The 19,059-nt window shown below is 38.4% G+C and overlaps 2 protein-coding genes across 2 annotated transcripts; one reads left to right on the plus strand and one right to left on the minus strand.

Annotated features, from left to right (window-relative positions):
* Window positions 1-3,749: 3,749 nt before the first annotated feature.
* On the minus strand, window positions 3,750-13,768 carry ca12 (carbonic anhydrase XII). Its single transcript, XM_068722531.1, has 9 exons — window positions 13,660-13,768; window positions 13,303-13,323; window positions 10,327-10,506; window positions 9,047-9,189; window positions 6,459-6,554; window positions 6,317-6,380; window positions 5,959-6,116; window positions 5,735-5,861; window positions 3,750-5,107 (listed from the first exon to the last, which is right to left on the minus strand). Exons 1-9 carry the CDS (start codon window positions 13,721-13,723, stop codon window positions 4,461-4,463), a joined length of 1,500 nt encoding a protein of 499 aa, XP_068578632.1. The 5' UTR covers window positions 13,724-13,768; the 3' UTR covers window positions 3,750-4,460.
* A 1,363-nt stretch (window positions 13,769-15,131) lies between these two features.
* si:dkeyp-73b11.8 (BPTI/Kunitz domain-containing protein) lies at window positions 15,132-18,996 on the plus strand. Its single transcript, XM_068723097.1, has 6 exons — window positions 15,132-15,248; window positions 16,352-16,543; window positions 17,198-17,374; window positions 17,537-17,581; window positions 17,718-17,796; window positions 17,921-18,996. The coding sequence occupies exons 1-6, from the start codon at window positions 15,185-15,187 to the stop codon at window positions 18,009-18,011; spliced, it is 648 nt and encodes a 215-aa protein (XP_068579198.1). The 5' UTR covers window positions 15,132-15,184; the 3' UTR covers window positions 18,012-18,996.
* The last annotated feature ends 63 nt before the right edge of the window (window positions 18,997-19,059 follow it).

Genomic DNA, 19,059 nt, shown 5'->3' on the forward strand with positions numbered 1-19,059 from the left:
TCTGCAGTCTAACTGAGAGGCTCTAAGGAGCGCTGGGGAGTTAGTCTTGTGATCAGACAGGCGGACAGGGGTTAGGGGTCAGCCCACGTGCAGCCTGAAAACACAAAAGCCTTTTTTTCTCTCAGCATTATTCGCAGGGACAGAGCTGTGTTTCTGTGTTTGTATGGACCCTTTTATTATAAAGTCCATAGAGCAGCCCTAAAGTACAGGGTTGGTGGAAACATGTGGTATAGCCCATCCTTCTCAGGCCACCCTACCATCAGGGATGTCTGTCGACTCCTATCCCCCTATTGTTTGGACTGTGGTTGGGCTTTCCATCACGTCTGGAGAACCTAAGGGAACGTGTTCCACGATCAAACCTGAGAGTCTCACCAGTTCAGCTCTGACCTTACTGTGTTTGCCTGGAAGCATCTGTGTGCCGCTCTCCTCAACAACAAAAGAATAGTCACCACGTCATGTCAGATAAATAAAAAGGGGGGTTAGAGAGGACAGCTGTTCCTCTTGCACTGAGGAAGCAGTCATGCGGCATAAAACATCCAGCATCGAGATCTACTTTGTTCTGCTCGCCACAACACAGCAAAGGAAGTCCAGAATGTGGCTTGAGAAAAAAAAGGAGTGCTTCCCAAAACCCCAGAGCTGCATGCAACCTTTATCATGCATCTACTTAAACTTGTCATGCATCCACAGCTGACCCATGGGCTACAAATACAGACAGAATGATGCAAAAAGACAATGGTCTCATGGTCTCCTTTGAAGAGAGGTCCAGAACGACAGGCTAGACTCTTGAGCCATACTCATCTCTCTCTTCAATGTTGCATCCAACACCTTTGCCTTTGTCCTGTTCAGCATCACAAGCTCTAAGGAATACAACAACCAAAATGCTTTCAGAATCTGATATGTCACATTATATTGCTAAATACATGCAATTTGCAGTCTTAAATGAAGTCTTCTCCCATACGCCGTTATTTCATCATTTATCTCTTGCTGAGGTTTGTTCTGCTGTCAAAATAATGTTTGTTATCTAGTTCCTTATATGAGCAAGAGGTTAGCCATGTTTAAACAGAGAATTGCTCCTGTCCTGAATGATTTTAGTGGTGTATGGGATTATACAGTAATTACTATGGAAGCTGGAAAAAAGAGACAGAAAAAGAACATTTGAAGATAGGAGGAGCATTTACTCAGCCTTACACCTCCAAAAGCAGATTTTACAACATTAGCATAATAAAATGAAAGCGTAGAAGAGACATCCAGTGATGAGGTGACAGCTTCCAAGCACGTTTTACCTCCCAAGTGCCTCTTATTTACATATTTCATCTCAAATACATTTTCCCTTTCCCCAGATATATTTGTGAAAGCATGCAAGGACTTGTTTAAATGTATGATGCCTTCATACTCTAAGTATGCATTTAACATAATTTGGATGAAATTTGGCCATTTTACCATTGAAATTAAACAGTTAAGATTTAATTATGAAGACCCTGAAAAAAACTCAAGGGAGCCTTTTTTATTTTTCAAATAGCCAATCTCTTTAAAACATTATATTATTTCTATATTTCTAGAATGGAAACTTTATTTTATTATTATTTTACTTCAGCAGTTAAGCCACTGAAGTTTACACAACATAACATATTTATATTTTCATCCTCTCCATATTTGTATCCTCCTGAATGTAAAAGTTAGTTTAATAGTTGTTACATGGCACTAACACTGATGTTTTCTCCAAGGATTCAGTTCCCTGCATAGCAAAACCTGAAAGGATTAACAGGTGCATCATCTTGTTTGTTCTGTTGTTTAACAGTCCTGTGAAAAGCAAAAATTGGATTTGTCTCATATTTGCTGCTATGAATAGCTACAGTTACTGTAACCATTATGCTTTCTTCCAAAGTTTTCTCCAATTTAAAAGTTAATTATCAAATACATTGTCAACTATGTATCACAAAAAAGATCTTTGAAAGTCACACAGTAATGCAAAACCAAGAAAGCTCTCGCTAGTGCACTATAGTCTTTTATAGAAAACCACATTTATACAAAATAGGCTCATAATTTATGTGGTGAGGTCATCTAAGAGCGGCAGAGTGAGGTTACATTCCCAAAAATCTCAACTAATGAGGACACCACCCTTATAAAGCCTTTGATTGTTATTTTAAAATCCCTAGATGTTTGGGGCAAACGAGGTTAACTATCTTGAAATACCATTTGCAATTGTCCATATATATATACGTATATACGTATATACGTATATATATATATATATACATATATATATATATACGTATATATATTGAACTAGACAGCTGGTAAACTATATATATATATAAATATATATATATATATATATATATATATACATATATATATATATATGTATGTATATATGTATGTATATATAGTTTACCAGCTGTCTAGTTCAATAAAACTGTTTTTGCCCTTTGCTTACCTTTTTTGCCTTATTAGCAAGCACATTAAAGAAACAATGAGAACAAGTCCCAGCGCAGAGCCCACCAGTATGGGAACCAGTAAACCTGCAGAGCATGGAGCAACACAAGCAGAAACGATTATGTGATAATTAGGATCACACTCCGTGTTTTCGTTTGGTTAACTGCATGTGTGCATATGTGTGTTTGATTAAAGTGTAAATAAATTATTGTAAATTAAAACTAAATATCTAACCCAAACAGTTAAATGCTTTACTTGTTAAAGCAAGTGTTTTAGTGGTTTAATAAATATGTGTAATGTTGTTATATTCTCCACTAATGTATCAATTGATGGTTTAGTTTGGTAATCTATCAGCTTTAAATTAGCGGCAATGGTTTCTGAAAGCCTTTTCTGTTAACTAATTCAGACTGTGAAAAGGTCCCTTTAACTCTAATGTTCTGTTATTTGTTAGTGGCCTACGATGGGAGCATTCCTCAATGTCATGTATGAAATTGAACACATATAAGAAGAGAAGCACAAAATATACAAAAGTAACATACCAGTGTTTATCCAAGAAAGGTCAGCTGAGTAGCAGAGAAAAAGAGAGAAATGAAGGTGAAAATGAAATTCATAGAGGAATAGACATCTCAGATACCATCTGAGGAAAAAGAGTTTAAGTGTTAAAGATAAAACAAAGAATTTATAACTTTAATGTAATTTTTAAAAACAAAACAAGTCTTTTCATGACACAGGCTGACAGTATAGAGACTAACTCAAAATCAGATATGATGCACTTGGTGTTGCAGAAAAGTTTTAACCTCATTTAATCTCTACGTTCGGCTTTTTGACATCTATCCATCTGGTTTAACATTATGGTCTTAACCCTTATCTCGAATGAGCTGAACATCAATCTTGTACTCACTTAGATAGACAGACATAAGGCTTAATGAATACAGTTGTAGAACAAATCATGTTATACATCAAACTAATGTAAATCACTGCATGTGATGATGGCATCAGCACGGGGCCTTTATTGCTGACTATGCCATATGGAGTCTTCCCTTCTGATTCACACAGGTTTGCTTTACACCTCAGATTAGAGTTGAGTATTTTCTTCTAAACTGCTATATATATATATATATATATATGAATAAGACTGAACATGTACAAAGACTATACTATGATGATGTTTTAACTTCCAGGCAGTTTGGCACAGTTTTTCCCAGTGTATGCTGGCAGAGACTCCAGCCTTGTGTGGTCCTGAAAAAGATTCTAAATGCAAGTTCACAGTAAAAAGTGCAAATGCATCAGGGAAGAAATTTGCCATGTATCACTTCATGTAAAATGCTTTTATTGAAAATAGTTCCTTATGTACAGCAGTTGTTTCATTCCTGGTTGTGAGTGCCATTTTGAACAAAAAAAACTAATTGTAACAGAAGTCAGGGATGTGACATAAAGCGCTTATGCTCTTGCAAATTCTTTTCCTTAAGCTGCATCTCTATATTGTGCAAGACAGTAATTACTATTCTAGCTCCACAATTATCATACTATAGAACTGTACTTGGCATACAGGAGAACAATATTCTTTGCCAGACATTTTATGTACCATATGTAGCTTGATGCATATAGATTTTAAAACTTGGAATATGTGCGTGCGCTGTAGCAGTTTATTTGAAAGCACTTCATGGCATGGCAAAATTATATGGACAGACCTAAAGCCCAAAGTGAGAATGTAAATGTTTCTCATTTTTGCTGATTTTCATGCCAAAAATCTACAATCTAAACAAGAATCTGCTTACAACACTGAGCAGTCACTGGTGATGACTGTTATGAATAGGAATATGTTTGCAAAACAATAAGTACATTAACTAATACTACTATTTCTGTTAGAAATCATATTATCATTATGTGCTCATACTGGAAAAATACATTAAATGAGAAATGCCGAGTGTGGCTGGAAAATTTGTCTTTCATTTAGGGACACACAACTGATGACTGCTCCAGAAAGTGACATAATGTGAGTCGCAACTATGTCAGGAATCTCTTTAGTCTTCCCACTCCATTGGCAAAAGCCAAGGATGTGGATAACCCTGGCTGTGTGGTTTCCTGGGAACAGTAGCAGTGGAGAAACCGCCATACTTTGTCACTGGCACACTTTGCTTGATTGCTGTGGAAGTCTTTCTTTTACTGAAGGCTTTTTTCAGGGAGCGCTCTAACTCATTAGCTTCATCTGTTGGCCGTCCATGGAGAATGTGTCTGATAGTGGCGAGGGCTAAGTCCGACTTACAGTCCAGGTAGCTCTTGAGGTTGAGCTCAGGGAAAGCAGCATCTCTGAGAGCCTGAACCAGCTGGTCTTCAGCATGAGACTGTTTTTGCTGACGGTTAACTCTCTGCTCGAGTGAGACGAAGCACAGAGCATCTTCAGCCAGCCCTAACTTTCCCACAGAGCGGTCGGTCTGGCCCTTCTTCCAAAGGGATGGATTCAGCGTTTGTTGTTTGGATTTGGCCGGAGTCTCACTCTCCTGGTTCTTGAGGTCTTTCTTCTTGCCATGGAGCTTCTCTGAGCCACTTGGTAGGAGCTGGTAGAGCCCTTCATCAGCCAGGTCTGCTAGGTCACCAACCAGCAGCTGCTGAACAATTCGCTTCCTCGCGAGTGGAGATGTGACTGTAAGAGCACCTTGCAGTCCACTGCCTGCATCGACACACAGCCAATCACAGCTTGTTAAAAATCCCAGCCTGTGGGATATTTCTTGGAACGACTTTGGATTTTCACAGCCAGCATGCAACAGCACTGTCTGTAGTGCTAAACTAAAAGCACAACAATCGCCTGCTAAATGCCGCTCATTAAAGCAAAAAGCAGAGGATTCCACACTGCCATTTCAAAACACATGTGCCATTAGAAAAGCATAGCTCTGAGTGGGAAGCTTTGTAAATGCAGAAAACATGCACATTCATACCACACTATACGGGCTAAATACCATACATTGTGGTAAACCAGTCAACCACATAAAAGTAAGACTTTAAAGAACAATTTAAGGGCTGCAGACTTTTTCAGTTTGTCACAGGAGACGGATGATTTGTCGGGTCTTAAAAGATGGCCTACTTTCGAACAAGCTCATCAAAGTCAATCAACTTTAAAGAAGATTAAGAAAGACATTAGAGTGAAAGCTCAACCACAAGCAGGTGATAGCAAACAAGTGTGACAGCCCTGAAAAAATGCACAAACTGTTTCTTAAAGCTTTGCAGAGGCTATGTCATTCATGTGACTTTTGCATTACTGCTCAAACATTAAAGCAAGAATTTTTAAGACCATACTTACCCTCCTTAAAAGAAACCAGCACAACTCGGCTGTCAGATGGCTGTGTTCTCCTGTAGTTGCCAGTCAGAGACACAGGGGCTAAGTCTTGGGCAACAGAGGAGTAGAGGGATGTTGCCAGGGCCAGAAACTAAGGAGATACAACAAAACAAAAACATGTTATCCAGCAATTAAGGTTAAAACAATAAAACCATATTAGAATGCCTGAAAAAACAATTTAGGAGCACCTGTTTGCGAGATATTGTGACATGATTTCGGAACACTGTCCACAGGACACTGGGATAGCACGGGGGAGTCGTCAGTGACCCGTCGTAGCGGTAATACTCATCCAAACGTGCAGGCAGCAGTTCTCTGATGTTGAATCCGGGCACCTGCACTTTCTGATCTGCCAGAGAGAAGTCATTTGTAACCATTTAACAACTGTTTACGTCAGAGTAAAATCCATAATGGCCACATGAATGACCTGATGAAGACTTTGAAGATTCTGATCCCAAAACAAAGAAATGAAATGACATCACTAAGGTAGCTGGTATTGTTACTAATCATACTCAAAACTACGAAAGAAAATCATCACTGTAGACTCACCCTTAAATTTGATACCGTTGATGAACCTCAGAAACTGTTCAAAGGCCGGATTGAACTCACCAACCTGTATGACAAACATAGTTATATGGTTCTACTCCACAAGAATTTCACACATTGCCATCCCTCTCCCGTAACGTCTCACCTCAATCAGGACACCCAGCACAGCCAGGCCGTCAGATTTGTCTACGGCCATGGACATAGTGGGATACTTGTCTGAATTGAAGTGTACAAGATGCAACTGTGACAGAAAAGAGAAATGAGTCAAGACCCTGTGGAAGAAACAAATAATGCAATCTACATATGTTGCAAGTATAGGCAAAACCTCAGGGTGATTATTCTGTGTTTCATTTGTGCTTTTCTTATTCACAGATAAACTTTTACAAGAAACAAGAAGTATAATGCCCTGGATACAGTGAGTTAGACTGTGGGAAGCAACGTGAGCCCCGTTTTATATTTGTTTGCATATAAAGGAAAGCAACAGATATTTGGTTAAAATACAATTGTAAGTTAAAAAGCATATTGGGGGAAACACAGGGTTGGGTTGGTAATTGTTGAAGAAATCAAACTAAAATCTCTTGCACATAAAGATTTAAGTGGGTAAATTTTGTATTGAATAACGTATAAACTAATTATTTTTCAACATTTTCTTTGCACGCATGGCAGAATACACATTACATCTTCATGCCATCTCACCGTCTTAGATTTCCTTTAGATTTTCTTTTCATGAAAACAAATTTGCAGCCAACAGTTGTCACTAATTATCACACTTCCACGGTAGATGTTTTGGATTGGATTGAAAATAGCAGGTGATGTTCAGGGGTTGAAATAGTTGTGGAACATATATGACAAAAGCACACAAGAACAGGTGGTCTATTACAGCACATGCATAAATACAAGACTGTCAGTTGTTTTTGTGACAGGATTGTGTTGTGAATCCGGTGCAACACAAAGGCATGTTATTGTCATTCTGGTTAAATGTGCTGAAATTGTCTGGGAAAAAAGGTGGACATTGCACTATTTCTGGGAAATGTTACATTTTCCATCATTCCATCCCTACAAACAACATGTCATCAAGTAACTGTGGTTCTGGAGTCTGGAGAGACTTGAAAAGATGCATATTCTCAACGTGTCCATTCAGAACTTCAGGTCAAACCACAGCACCTTACATGTGGCTGTGATGCCTGCAGCTGGGTCATGGTCACATAAAAGCACACAGGTTGTAACCATTTCTGTTTCTACCCACTGTAATTCAAATGACTCCAAATCATGTAAAAAAAAAGTCTCCTATTTTGGTTTATATCATGAAAGAGACTCTTAAGTTAAGACTTTATTGTCTGCTTTACTTTGAGTTCCAAAGTAAATAGAGCAAACTAGTGTGTGAAAACTGCTTACAGGGCTTGACGCATTAAATAGCACAGACAGCCACTTCTTCCAGAGGTGGTTGAAAACCAAAGCATATAATAGTCTGGTACTTTAATCTCTTTAAACCCTGCAGAAATAAGACATGCTGTCATACTGTACATACTGAGGCTGACTGGAGTTATGTCTTTGCCTTCTAGCGTGTGCGTCTAAGTAATGAAATATGCTAATTTTATAGGTATGATTTATTTTGAAAAAAACAACTATGACCTGAACTGTCCCCTCTTTATAATTTCAGAAGTCAAGGTTTTAGAGAATCACAACTTGTTTACTATTGAAAACTTCTGAGTCTATGAAATTAAAATGTGTTTTATACAAGCATTCAATTGTACTTGACAGTCAATCACAAAAGATGCATGATAAGCGATTTCAGACTGTCAAGTAGATGTCAACTCAAGGTCTGTCTGACACAGTGTCAAGTAACTAGAACAGTAATATATGTAATATGCAGATGCAGAGCTTTTGAGCTTGAGCGGCGTCTGTAAGCCTTAAAGAGAATTGGTGTCTCCCATCCCTCTGCCAATCAAATGTCACACCTTTAAGTTTTAGATGTCTGGTGCCAGAGACGCTGTCATCTGACGCTGCACATAAGTGAAAGACCTGTTTAATTGCTGATAACTAACCATATATTGACCTTTAACCGAAATATTGAGAACTTTTACTGAAATCAATTTTGTAGCACTACAGTATAAAGCACGCCATTATAAATGAAAGTACAGTAGGTCAAGTATTATTAGAAAAATGTACTTCAAGTACATTACAGTCATTTAGCAGACACTTTTATCCAAAGCAACTTACAATTCAGTATCTATCTACCAATTTTGGAGTTAAGTGTCTTGCTCAAGGACACATTGACATGAGACTAGCTGGAGCCGGGGATCGAACCGTCGACGCTCCGATTGAAAGGCGGCCCTGCTCTCCACTTAGCCACGGTCAGTATCAAAGTATCTCACTCAAAATGGCACCATTTAAAGTTGCATGTGTCATACCATATATTTGTTATAGATATAGTATTACTTGTATTATTGGATGGTATATTCTATAATAATGCATCATATTGTATAAACCGTTTTACATGTAAAATCTTAATCGGCAAACTAACTATTGGTGTCTGATAAAGTGGAGTCAAAAGTTCAGTATTTGCCTCTCAAATATAGTGGAGTAGTAAGTATAAAGTAACAAAAAATGGAAATACTCAAGTAAAGTACAAACAACTCGGAATTGTATTAGAGTAAATGTACTTCGTTACTTTTCTACCTGCACCTTTTCCATCAATAGTGAGTAGTAAGAAGTGTTGTTTGCTTTGCTTACCTCGGCTGCATACTGCTTACTGTTCACCATGTGTTCAGAGCCTGAAGGTCTACCGGAGGAGCCCCAGTGCAAATGAAGTTGAGCTGCAGTGTAACGATGAGGCAGGCTGGAGATGTGCATCTTAGAGGGCAGTGATAGCTGCACTGTGGATCAAGAGACATGAAACCCCACCACACATAACAGAGCAGGGGAGAGGGTTTCTTCAGTTAACATCAGGGGATCAAGACACATCAACTTGATCTAAAGTGAGGGAGTCAGTGTGGCCCCCTCTGTGCTGTCCTTTTGCAAAAGCTGTGTAGCCACGTTTAATTTATGGTACAATGACGCAGGGTGCTTTCCACATGTTCGTCAGTGTGTGACGAATGTTTACAAGTGAAAAACCTCTGTCAGCTTATTTAAGAAACACGTCACGCTTATGATGCCACTCAGCTTGCGGCGTTGATACATAAGCATTTGTCTGGGAGTCTTTGCACGTAACATTTTGCGTACACCGGCATTGCAGCAACTGACAAACACAGGGCAGACATTACATGCGTGTTTGGCTATACAGAGCTAACCACAGACATTTCACATATGCAGCTACATAAAAGTAAGATGTAAGAAGAAAACAACACCAGTTCTGTAGCATACTGTTTAGTGCCACAGGTCACACAACTTCACTTTTCTCTGACTGAAACTGTTTCTTTTCTTCAAACAAAACACAATCATTCAACTACAATTTGGTGGAATAATCATATTCATCTGCAAAAGTCATCTATATATTTACTTTTTTTTGTGGACCATGGGCATAGTTGTCTATGTTGGGATTACTATACGTTATGTATAAAAATTGGACATTAAACCGGAGCTGTTTTCTGTTTGCTAAGATGCATCAGACTCAGTCGAGACCGAACAGATGACTAATCTCTGTTCATATTTCCCCAGACAAAACATAAAGCGCCTTCTTTGCCTGGAAGGGCAGCTAAGATAATAAGGGAGTGCTTATAGAAAATTGCTGTGACGGATGTAGAAAGAAGATCCTCCTATCATTTTCTTGAGGTTGACCCAGAAATTAGGCCTTAACAGTGAGAACAGACTCCTCAACATTTGTGTGGGATCATTTCCAATGAATACATCAGAGCATCACATTGATATGAAGAATTTCTAGATCCTAATACGAACAAAACATAGTGTGCACTTGAACTTAAATATTTGCTTAGTTAATACATAGTTTTGTTACTTGTGATGAAATTAGTTTCGAATCATTTATTTTGTTGATAACACTGATGATTTATACTCACCAGAATGTCCGTTATTTCCCAGTGTAAGCTGCTCATTGGGCAACAGGTTGTAGTTTTGGATCTCAATTGGGCGTAAAGTTGGTTCGAACCTCAGCAGCCCTGGCTTGAGGTCTATTGGAGACTGGAAAGCTCCACCACAGTATGGATAATGCTTTGGCCAGTAGTGTTGTCCTTCTGGCCCTGCAACAGCATCAATAAAACACCTTTGGGATTTGTCTGCACCTTAATGTAACCCAAATGTAATTTCACTTTTTTAATATGCTGTACAGTGATATTCTAATCCTTCATCCAAAATGTGTATTTCACCTCCGAACACTAGTAGTGATACATTGCATGCCTTTTCAAATTTTAAACGGTTCTGTTGTAAAGAGCAAATGTGCAAAGCATGCCCCAGTGTGAAGTTAAATAGGGGATGGCTCCAAGGTGGACCAGGACTTGTCCTTGGCCTACTGAACATTTTATCTCTCATCAAAGTGAAGTATTATTATCTACACACAAGGCGGCATGGGAGAGGCCCGTGGCTTCACTCCTGGCCCTTTCTACAGCAGAGTGAGAAGCAGGCTGTTGTTTGTGGAGAGTCTCTCCCCAAATGAAAGGTTTCCATAAAGCACAGGACACCAAAAACTGCCACATTTGCAGATAGAGTCATGCAGTTTACAAAGTGACCTCAGTTGCATGAGGGTGTCTCACACAAGGCACACTTGCCATGGAGATGATACAAGACAGAAAGAAATGTTAATGAGAAATGATGCAGAAAACATTAAGCTCTTAATTTCTAATATTTCATTCAGTGTATTGACTGAAGTGTACTGGGCTTTTCAAAAATGCTGTCAGTGTAAAGTGAGGCTAATAGTTTGCAATGAATAGACCCGATCAAATCCAAAATAACATAATTGTAGAGGAATAGAAGATGGCACGAAAGACCCTGAATGTACCAGAGCTCACATCACTTCTGCATATTTGCCACTGATTCATTATTTATCCAGAATTCATCAAAAACGCACCATTCACCATATGCCAGCTGACCGTGGTTAAATATGAATGATGCAGCATGAGGCCTGCCCCCACCCCGACTGTCCCTTCCCAGACAAATATGGATTGATTGTACAAGACATGCCAAAAGGCATCAAGTGAAGCTATGAAATCACTGAATACTTGTTTGAAGCAAAGTTCAATCTAGGCAAACCCACTCTATAATAAGGAAGAAAGTCACTCTTATGGCTATAATTACTCAGTGTCCACTTCATTTGCTGTTCTAATTAGACTCAGTCTGCCCGTTAATAATGGCCTTCAGTGGCCTTCAGTGGCCTTTGGTGGCCCCTTGGTAGAACATACATAACTGTGGGTTTTTTGTATTTAAAAGGGATCGTTCCTATGAGGAAGGAATGTCAATAAATATATTTATATAAGTCAATGGTTCAACATTATATCAATGGTCAGACTAAAAAAAACAATAGCAGGGTGACAGAAACTACGGTCACTAGCAACATCATATATTTTACACCAATGTTATAGTTCACTGTTTTGTCCTCTGCCACAGGGTGGAGTGTTGAGGTGGAGATAAATTGTATGACTCAGCTGTGCCCCCGTCAACAGAAAGTGCCACTAGTCCTAAAGACTACTGACTACGATGACTAGACCTCTTGAGGGTTTCACTGTAACCAGGGAAGAAATCCACATTGCCGCACTTCGAATAAGGCCAGAGGTTGTTTTTTTATATCATATATATTTACATCTTTCCTCAGTAGTCATCACCAAACATTCCATTTTGACTCCTTGCCAATTTGTTTTCATTCAAATTGCAGATTTTTCTAAATGTTGATGATTTTGTATTTTATTAAGTCTCATGCACTGTATTCATTTTTGGAAGGATCCAAGTGTTAACATTTCAACGTGTAAATGGTTTTGGCCAAGTAAAGCACAGGGTGAATCATCATTTATTTTGCCACATTGTTAAGGTATTCCCCTGTACTGACACATACATTTGAAATGTCCTATTCTAATTTTCTATTGCTTGTTTAGGTGGGTTTTCTGTCAATTTACCAAATTTTCACAAAGAGGAGACGGACAGCTGTGTCCGTAGAATCCACAAAGGGCCATTTTCTCCCATTAATGCCAAACCAATGCTGTGTTTAAAACCCGAGTGGATCAGCCTCTCTCAGATGTCTGAATTAAACAAGTATAATTTCCTCTAACTATAATTATTTGAACATAAATTACTATGCAGAGAAGTAGCTATTTTCTTATTCATCCCTTCAGTGCCTGTGAAAGAGTTTGCACACTATAAATGTATCTTTAAAAGGCGACAGTAGATTTGACCAATGATTGTAGTCAAAAGTGTGTTTAATATCTGCCCAAAGAATTAGTTAGGACAAATGCACTGAATAGCTTCACCTGCTAACTTGTTGGTTTTAACATTTATTCCTGGAGAGCAACATACTTTCAAGAGGCAGTGACACAATGACACGAGGTCATGCTCTGAGGACAGTTTATGGAAGCCATAGTCATGGTTGTCCATAGACCTTAAGGCATGAGACAAAGGCAGTAAGCCACTTATGAAATGTTGCAGAGTCTGTACTTAACATTACAGTTACACGAGGTGACAGGAAGGATGTCACTACAGGTTATCTTTGGAGGTCAAAGACGGGTCAATGAGGGTTTTTTCCGCTTGATCAGAAAGCAATCGATGTATCTCTTTTGTCTTACTGTGTGGCGTTGTCAGCTCAAAACACTGCTGTAGGGAAAGTAACATCTTCGCTGACTCTGGTATTGACTATCAGAGAGTTGCATCAAATTGAATTCTAACACTTGATTGTTAATGGTGGTTAAAGAATAGAATACTATCACGTCATAACTTCTATGTCTTGAATTTGAACTTGTATGATACAAGTGCACATGGACTGGTATTGCAAATGCACCAAAGGTTTTCGAATGGATTTTTTGTATATATTGTGAGGAAAATATTATAAGACTTACCACTGTACGTCCATTTGGCAGCTGAAACAGAAAGAACATTTTTTTCTCCAACTGTAATTTAAAATATATTAGAATAACTGCACTTCCACACATATTAAAGGGTGCAGTATAGTAGTAATTTATAAATAAAACAAAAATGAATAGAAAACAATTAATTTGGGGCAGAAGTTAAAAGTTTTTATTTCAGAGACAAGTGTCAGTCAGAGCACGTGCAGGTGGATGAAGACATCTGCCAAGAAGCATTTTGTTCAGAGAGTGCTAAATGGCAAAAAAAATCTTCTTTTTTCTACTTAACATATCTCTAAAAGTGAAGTTACATCCCAACAGGTTACTTTCCTCACGCATCAAAGATCTTACCATGCAGTACAGCCAGGAAAGTCATCAATAGTGAAACGATGGGTGTGAAGCTCAGAAAGTGCATCTTGATCCCCTCAGCCCTCCCTCGTGCGATAGGCAGCCTGATGTCAAGCCGGTGCAGAGCAGGAGCTTGGAGCACCAGAGCGCCAGCCTTCAAACCGGCTTTTATAGCCTACTCGTGCAGCCAGCTCCATTGTAGCTCGCGCCGACGTCATAGCAAAAACAAAACCAGCCTCCAGAGTGATCGGAGAGTGACAACTCAACGGCGACGGCCGCATCCAAGGGACTTCAATCATCTAGGCGGACGAAAGATGCGGGGAACGCTGAGCCGCGTGCACGTGCGCCGGTGTCGTTACAGAGAAATGTGGCACCCTTCTGATTCTGTGAGTGTGTGTGAGGGCTCTACAAGACGCACCTGCACAATAGGTCTACAAGCAACCTATTTGTGCTGCCACTGTGAAAATGTGTAACCCTATTGAAATAGTAGGGGTCGACCATGTTTGATAAAAAAAAAAGCTCTGCTGTCAAAATATGACATTCCTAAAGTTCCCCCACTCAAACACTTGAAGATGCAGAACACACACAAACATGCATGCTAAATGGGTTCCGTCTGCCCTACCCTCTGCCTAAAGGTTGGGTGCTAACTGTTGCCCTCAGGCAACATGGGGCAACAAGCCAAAGTAAACACTAGGCAAATAATACATGACAAACAGAATGCCTACAAAAACAATACACCCCAAACATACTAACCACGATACATTTACAGTTCCGAGTAGAATTTATTATAACCTCCACAGAATGTGCCTATTGTTAGTTCCCTCTGAGCTTTACACAGAATGATGTGTGGGCAGAGTTTGTTTTCACATTCATCATCCATCTATCTTACTCTTTGAAGACAAAATAATTACAAATTGTTTATTTTATTTTAACTTGGCTCATGATGAGGATTATCAGGTTAAAGATGAAAGTCTTACGATGTGAGAATGGCAAGCTGAAGTAAGTGTTTCAGCCCAAATGAAAAAAGAATAAGAGGATAGAGTAATTCTCTTTCCAAAAATGCTCTCTAATTAAGTCCTCTGCAAAAGGTTAGGTTGCATTTGGACTCATTAAAATTGCTTCAGGTAATCTCATTTCTGATGCAAAAGCTCCATACAATGACCAAAATAAAGTCAGTCAATATGCTAATCTATGCTAATTTGTGTATGCTGCTGTTGTATAGCAGGAGTCATCTTTAAGCCTGAATGTTACCTGAATGAGGCGTGAGGTGTTTTAAACATAACACCCAACAATAGCAATATTAACCCACGCATATTATCTGCATTTGGAGCTAGTTGGTTTCGACCTAATATAAAAACCCTCTTACGTACTGTATAATAAAGATAATAAAAAAGAGGAAGATATCCTTCCCTGCCGTTTCAGTTGCAGTTGTCACCATTGAGGAAATATCGGTCCAAAGGTCGACAACCCACTCTGGTTTACAACCCTCACTCACTCCGGTAAAGACAGAACAAAGGCAAGCAGCAAGATGAAGCACCTGTTGTTTTTGGGGATTGCATTTTCTGCATTCTACATCGGCCATTCGAATCCAGGTACATCAAATTGTTTTCTTCTTAATTTAAAATTGTAACCAAAGAGCGTTCTATAGACCAGAGGTGTACTCTTCAGATTAGGTCAGGAAACTAGCACGAAGACTCGTCTTTAGTGAAGAATCAAGTGTTTGCGTTGTGTATTGTTGCTTTTTTTTAAAAAACATTACAGTAAAATATTGTATTTTCTTTACCTTTTATATGATTGTCAATGTTTTTCACTTAAATATAATGTTTCTGAAACCGAATCAAGGAGAAAGAGTTTTGGTACCTTCAGATCAACATGGCGGTTACATTGGCGGAAGCCAAAATAAATTAGGCGGAATCATTATACAGAACAGTGATGTTCAATCAGGAATCGATAGACTTGATGGTAAAAAACATGCTTCAGTACATTGTGTAATTCTAAACTGCATCTCTCAGCAAGATATAATTGTATTTTACCTTTTTACTGACATTATGTTTATGTTGTAACTAGCAACTGAAGCCAACAATGATTGTCTTTAGATGTGACCAAAAAAGAACAGATGGTACTTACTGTACCTTTACTCTCCTGGAAATGTTATTTACACACTGCTAAATGTTGTGCTAAGCTGACTGGACAATTCCTTCCTCTATAATTCTAAACTTTTAAACACTGAGATCATTTCTGTCTGAGCCTGAGCATGATGAGCTGTCGACCTGCAACTTCATCTCACTTCACAGCGTTGCAAATTATTGAGCATCCATGAATAGCCAGGCAGTTCCTGAGTTAGTTTCCCTCAAAAATCAAGTATATTTTTGGTTAAAAAATCCGATCTTAAATAAACGTTTGAAACCACTTCCCTTCAGTGAAATCTACGAAGGGCGGGAGGACTGAAAAAGTACCTTAAATGAAACTCTTTATTGCTGTCATAAAAAAAGGGAGTGGGTATCTGGTGATGAGATTAGTTAAACATTAGTTATGTGCTGATGATGCTCGGTGAAACACCTATCATACAGAAATTGTGCAATGGTCAACTCACCAGCTTATTGTGTAGCCAATAGTTCTTCCAACCACAAAACCAGAGCATCATCTTTTACAAACAAAAGCTATCTAACTAATAGTGTTTGTTATCATCCAACAGGTTTCTGTCAATTGGCCCCTGAAGAAGGTGAAGGTTCAAGCTTTACCTTTTCTTTGTATTATGACCCCATCAAGGATCAGTGCACTCCTTTCCTATTCAAAGGCCAAGGAGGAAATGCCAACCGTTTTCAAAATGAAAGAGAGTGCATAAGGAACTGTTCCGTCAATGCAGAAAAAATCTACCCCATGGATGGTAAGAGGGTTTTAAACACTATTAGCAAAAGATTATTAATGTAATTCATCTTGATTCACTGCTCTGTTTTAAATATGCAAAATGTTAAATGTAACTATAAAGGCCACCTATATGTGGATCAAGCAAGTGTAGAAAGAAACGCTGTCCTTCTTCCTGGCTGTAAGGACTTTGGAACATGAAACTGCCTAATGAGGTAGAGTTTTATGGCCTAAAGCACCAAGAGAGGAAGGGCTTCTTGAGATCTGCCTCAACCAAATTATTATCATGTAGGACCATGTTCATTATAAGACGGCAAAATCGACATGATATCAATGCTGATGCTATTTTGTGAGTCAATTTAATAGACCCATAAATTGTTGAGTTTTACTTTGCCCCCTTATTACTTTACTTCTTCAGAGAAAAGACACGTGTCAGCATGAGTGTTAGCAATACGCCACCAAGTGGTGGAGGAGTAGGACAAAATGTGAATAAATGTGCAGAGGCTATACTGCTGGATAAAGTTTCAATCATCTAATTATGTGCTGTATAGCTGAGCAATTTTAGACATGATCAATCCTATTTGTTTTTTTAAATATATTTATTATTATTATATATTATAAACTGCAACCCCTGTAATGACTACTTTCGAATGGGGATGATGTTTTCTCTTCACAGTGTCCCAAGCTTGCCACTTTAAAAAGGCCATAGGTGAATGCAGTGGTCACTTTTTGAGATACTACTACGATTCTGTTCATGACAAATGCAAAAAATTCCTCTGGTCTGGATGCATTGGAAACGGAAACAGGTTTTTTGACCAAGCGAGCTGCAACGCCACCTGTGAAGGCATCCACGGTGAGCATTAATCTCTCTCCATTTGCTGTTAATTATGCATGTTGAAACATCATCATGTCAATACATGTTTTAAAACTAATGGGTCAGTATATGACACTTTAAAAAAACACGATACAATTATATGTTGTTCATCGTGTTAACGTTAACTGTTTGGGTTCTAAGACGATGGCGAGGAAGAAGAGGAAGCCGAGCCAGTCACTCCTATTAGTCAGTAGATTTTGTTTTTCACTCATTTTACATCAGGCTCTAAGTTGCAACTATCTGCATAAAAATGTTGTTATATACTTCTAGTGTTCAATGTATTCAATGTACATGAATGCTACTCAACTGTGCTCTTTAACAGCCATCATCTGTGGAATTCTGCTTTCTGTCATTACTGCCGCCATCTTCATAACTGTGATTGTCTTGACCGTTCAGTCAAAGTAAGACTCTTTTTCTTTGCCTTTATAGTTTTACAGAAATAATTCAAACTAAAAAGCAATAACATTACTTACACTTAATGGCCACTGTACTGTAATTGCATTAATATTTATTGTTCTTCTTTAGGAAAAAGAGCCCCAAAATGAAGGCAGAAGGGAAAAGTAAAGACCTCCAGTCTGGCTCACCTCTTCAGGAGAAGGCAATCGAAATGGCATAGAAAATCAGGTCACCTTGATGGCAACATGTATCAGCTTGGTTGTGTATTATAACTCTAATAGTCGTGTACCAAACATAACTGATTGCAACATTTAAGTTCAATTTAGATTTTTTTTACTGACATGTAAAAGCCATTTTCTTGTTTCATGTTTTGTTTCACCCACAACATGTGCAAAGTGATGTGTCTTAAGTTGTGTTATTTCCTGGGAACTTTATACTATACTTTCATTTAGCAATTTAAATAAATCTGATAAGTCATAAGTGTAATCAAAAGCAATCACAGCGGCAGCGATTGGTCAATTAATTGATCCGTTGATTCAACTGAAACCATTTGAATAATTGATTAATCGTTGAAGTCCTTTTTCCAGGAAGAATGTCAACAGTTTTCTTTGTTCCAGCTATTCAATTGTGAGGATTTCCTGCTCTGCTTATGCCTTATATGATTTCTTACAAATTGTATAGACCAAATGATTCACTGAGAAAACAGTGGGCACATCAGTTAATAATTAAATTCATTGTTTAGTGCTGCCCTGAAGTTTTGAGAAATATTTCCTTTAGAAGCAACTCAGTATTTTTTTTATGACAAACACACGGGAGCAGAACTGCATCATTCCTAGTTCAGGTAGTCATCTGCTTGTGCACAATTACCTCAAATGCTTTCTAACAATGCATTTTAATGTTTCCAAAATATAACTGCATCATCACCTGGCTCAAACTTTTTTATCTGAAGTCTTCTGAAGGCATATGCCAATTCTAAACCCAACACATATATTTAGAGGTGTTTTTGTGAAGTGCATGCCCACTGCATACTCTGTTATTATGTTTTCTGGCTCAGCATTTGTGAATCTTTTGTTTTAGGCTGTAAACATCTCAACACAATAGTGTCAAAAACAACCTGTCATATTTTCCTAAAATGTGTCGCTGTTATATCAAATGTTTATGCTCATGCCTTGTATTTGGTATATAAAAGCAGTTTTGCATAAGAATCACTGGAATGTCTTATTTTATGGGATGTGTTTTACTTTCTTAACCTAGAGGTGATTCAGTCA

Source organism: Cebidichthys violaceus, unplaced genomic scaffold (assembly GCF_023349555.1).
Source record: "Cebidichthys violaceus isolate CVI_PGR_0920_01 unplaced genomic scaffold, fCebVio1.0.p SCAF_3, whole genome shotgun sequence".
Taxonomy (NCBI): Eukaryota; Metazoa; Chordata; class Actinopteri; order Perciformes; family Stichaeidae; genus Cebidichthys; species Cebidichthys violaceus.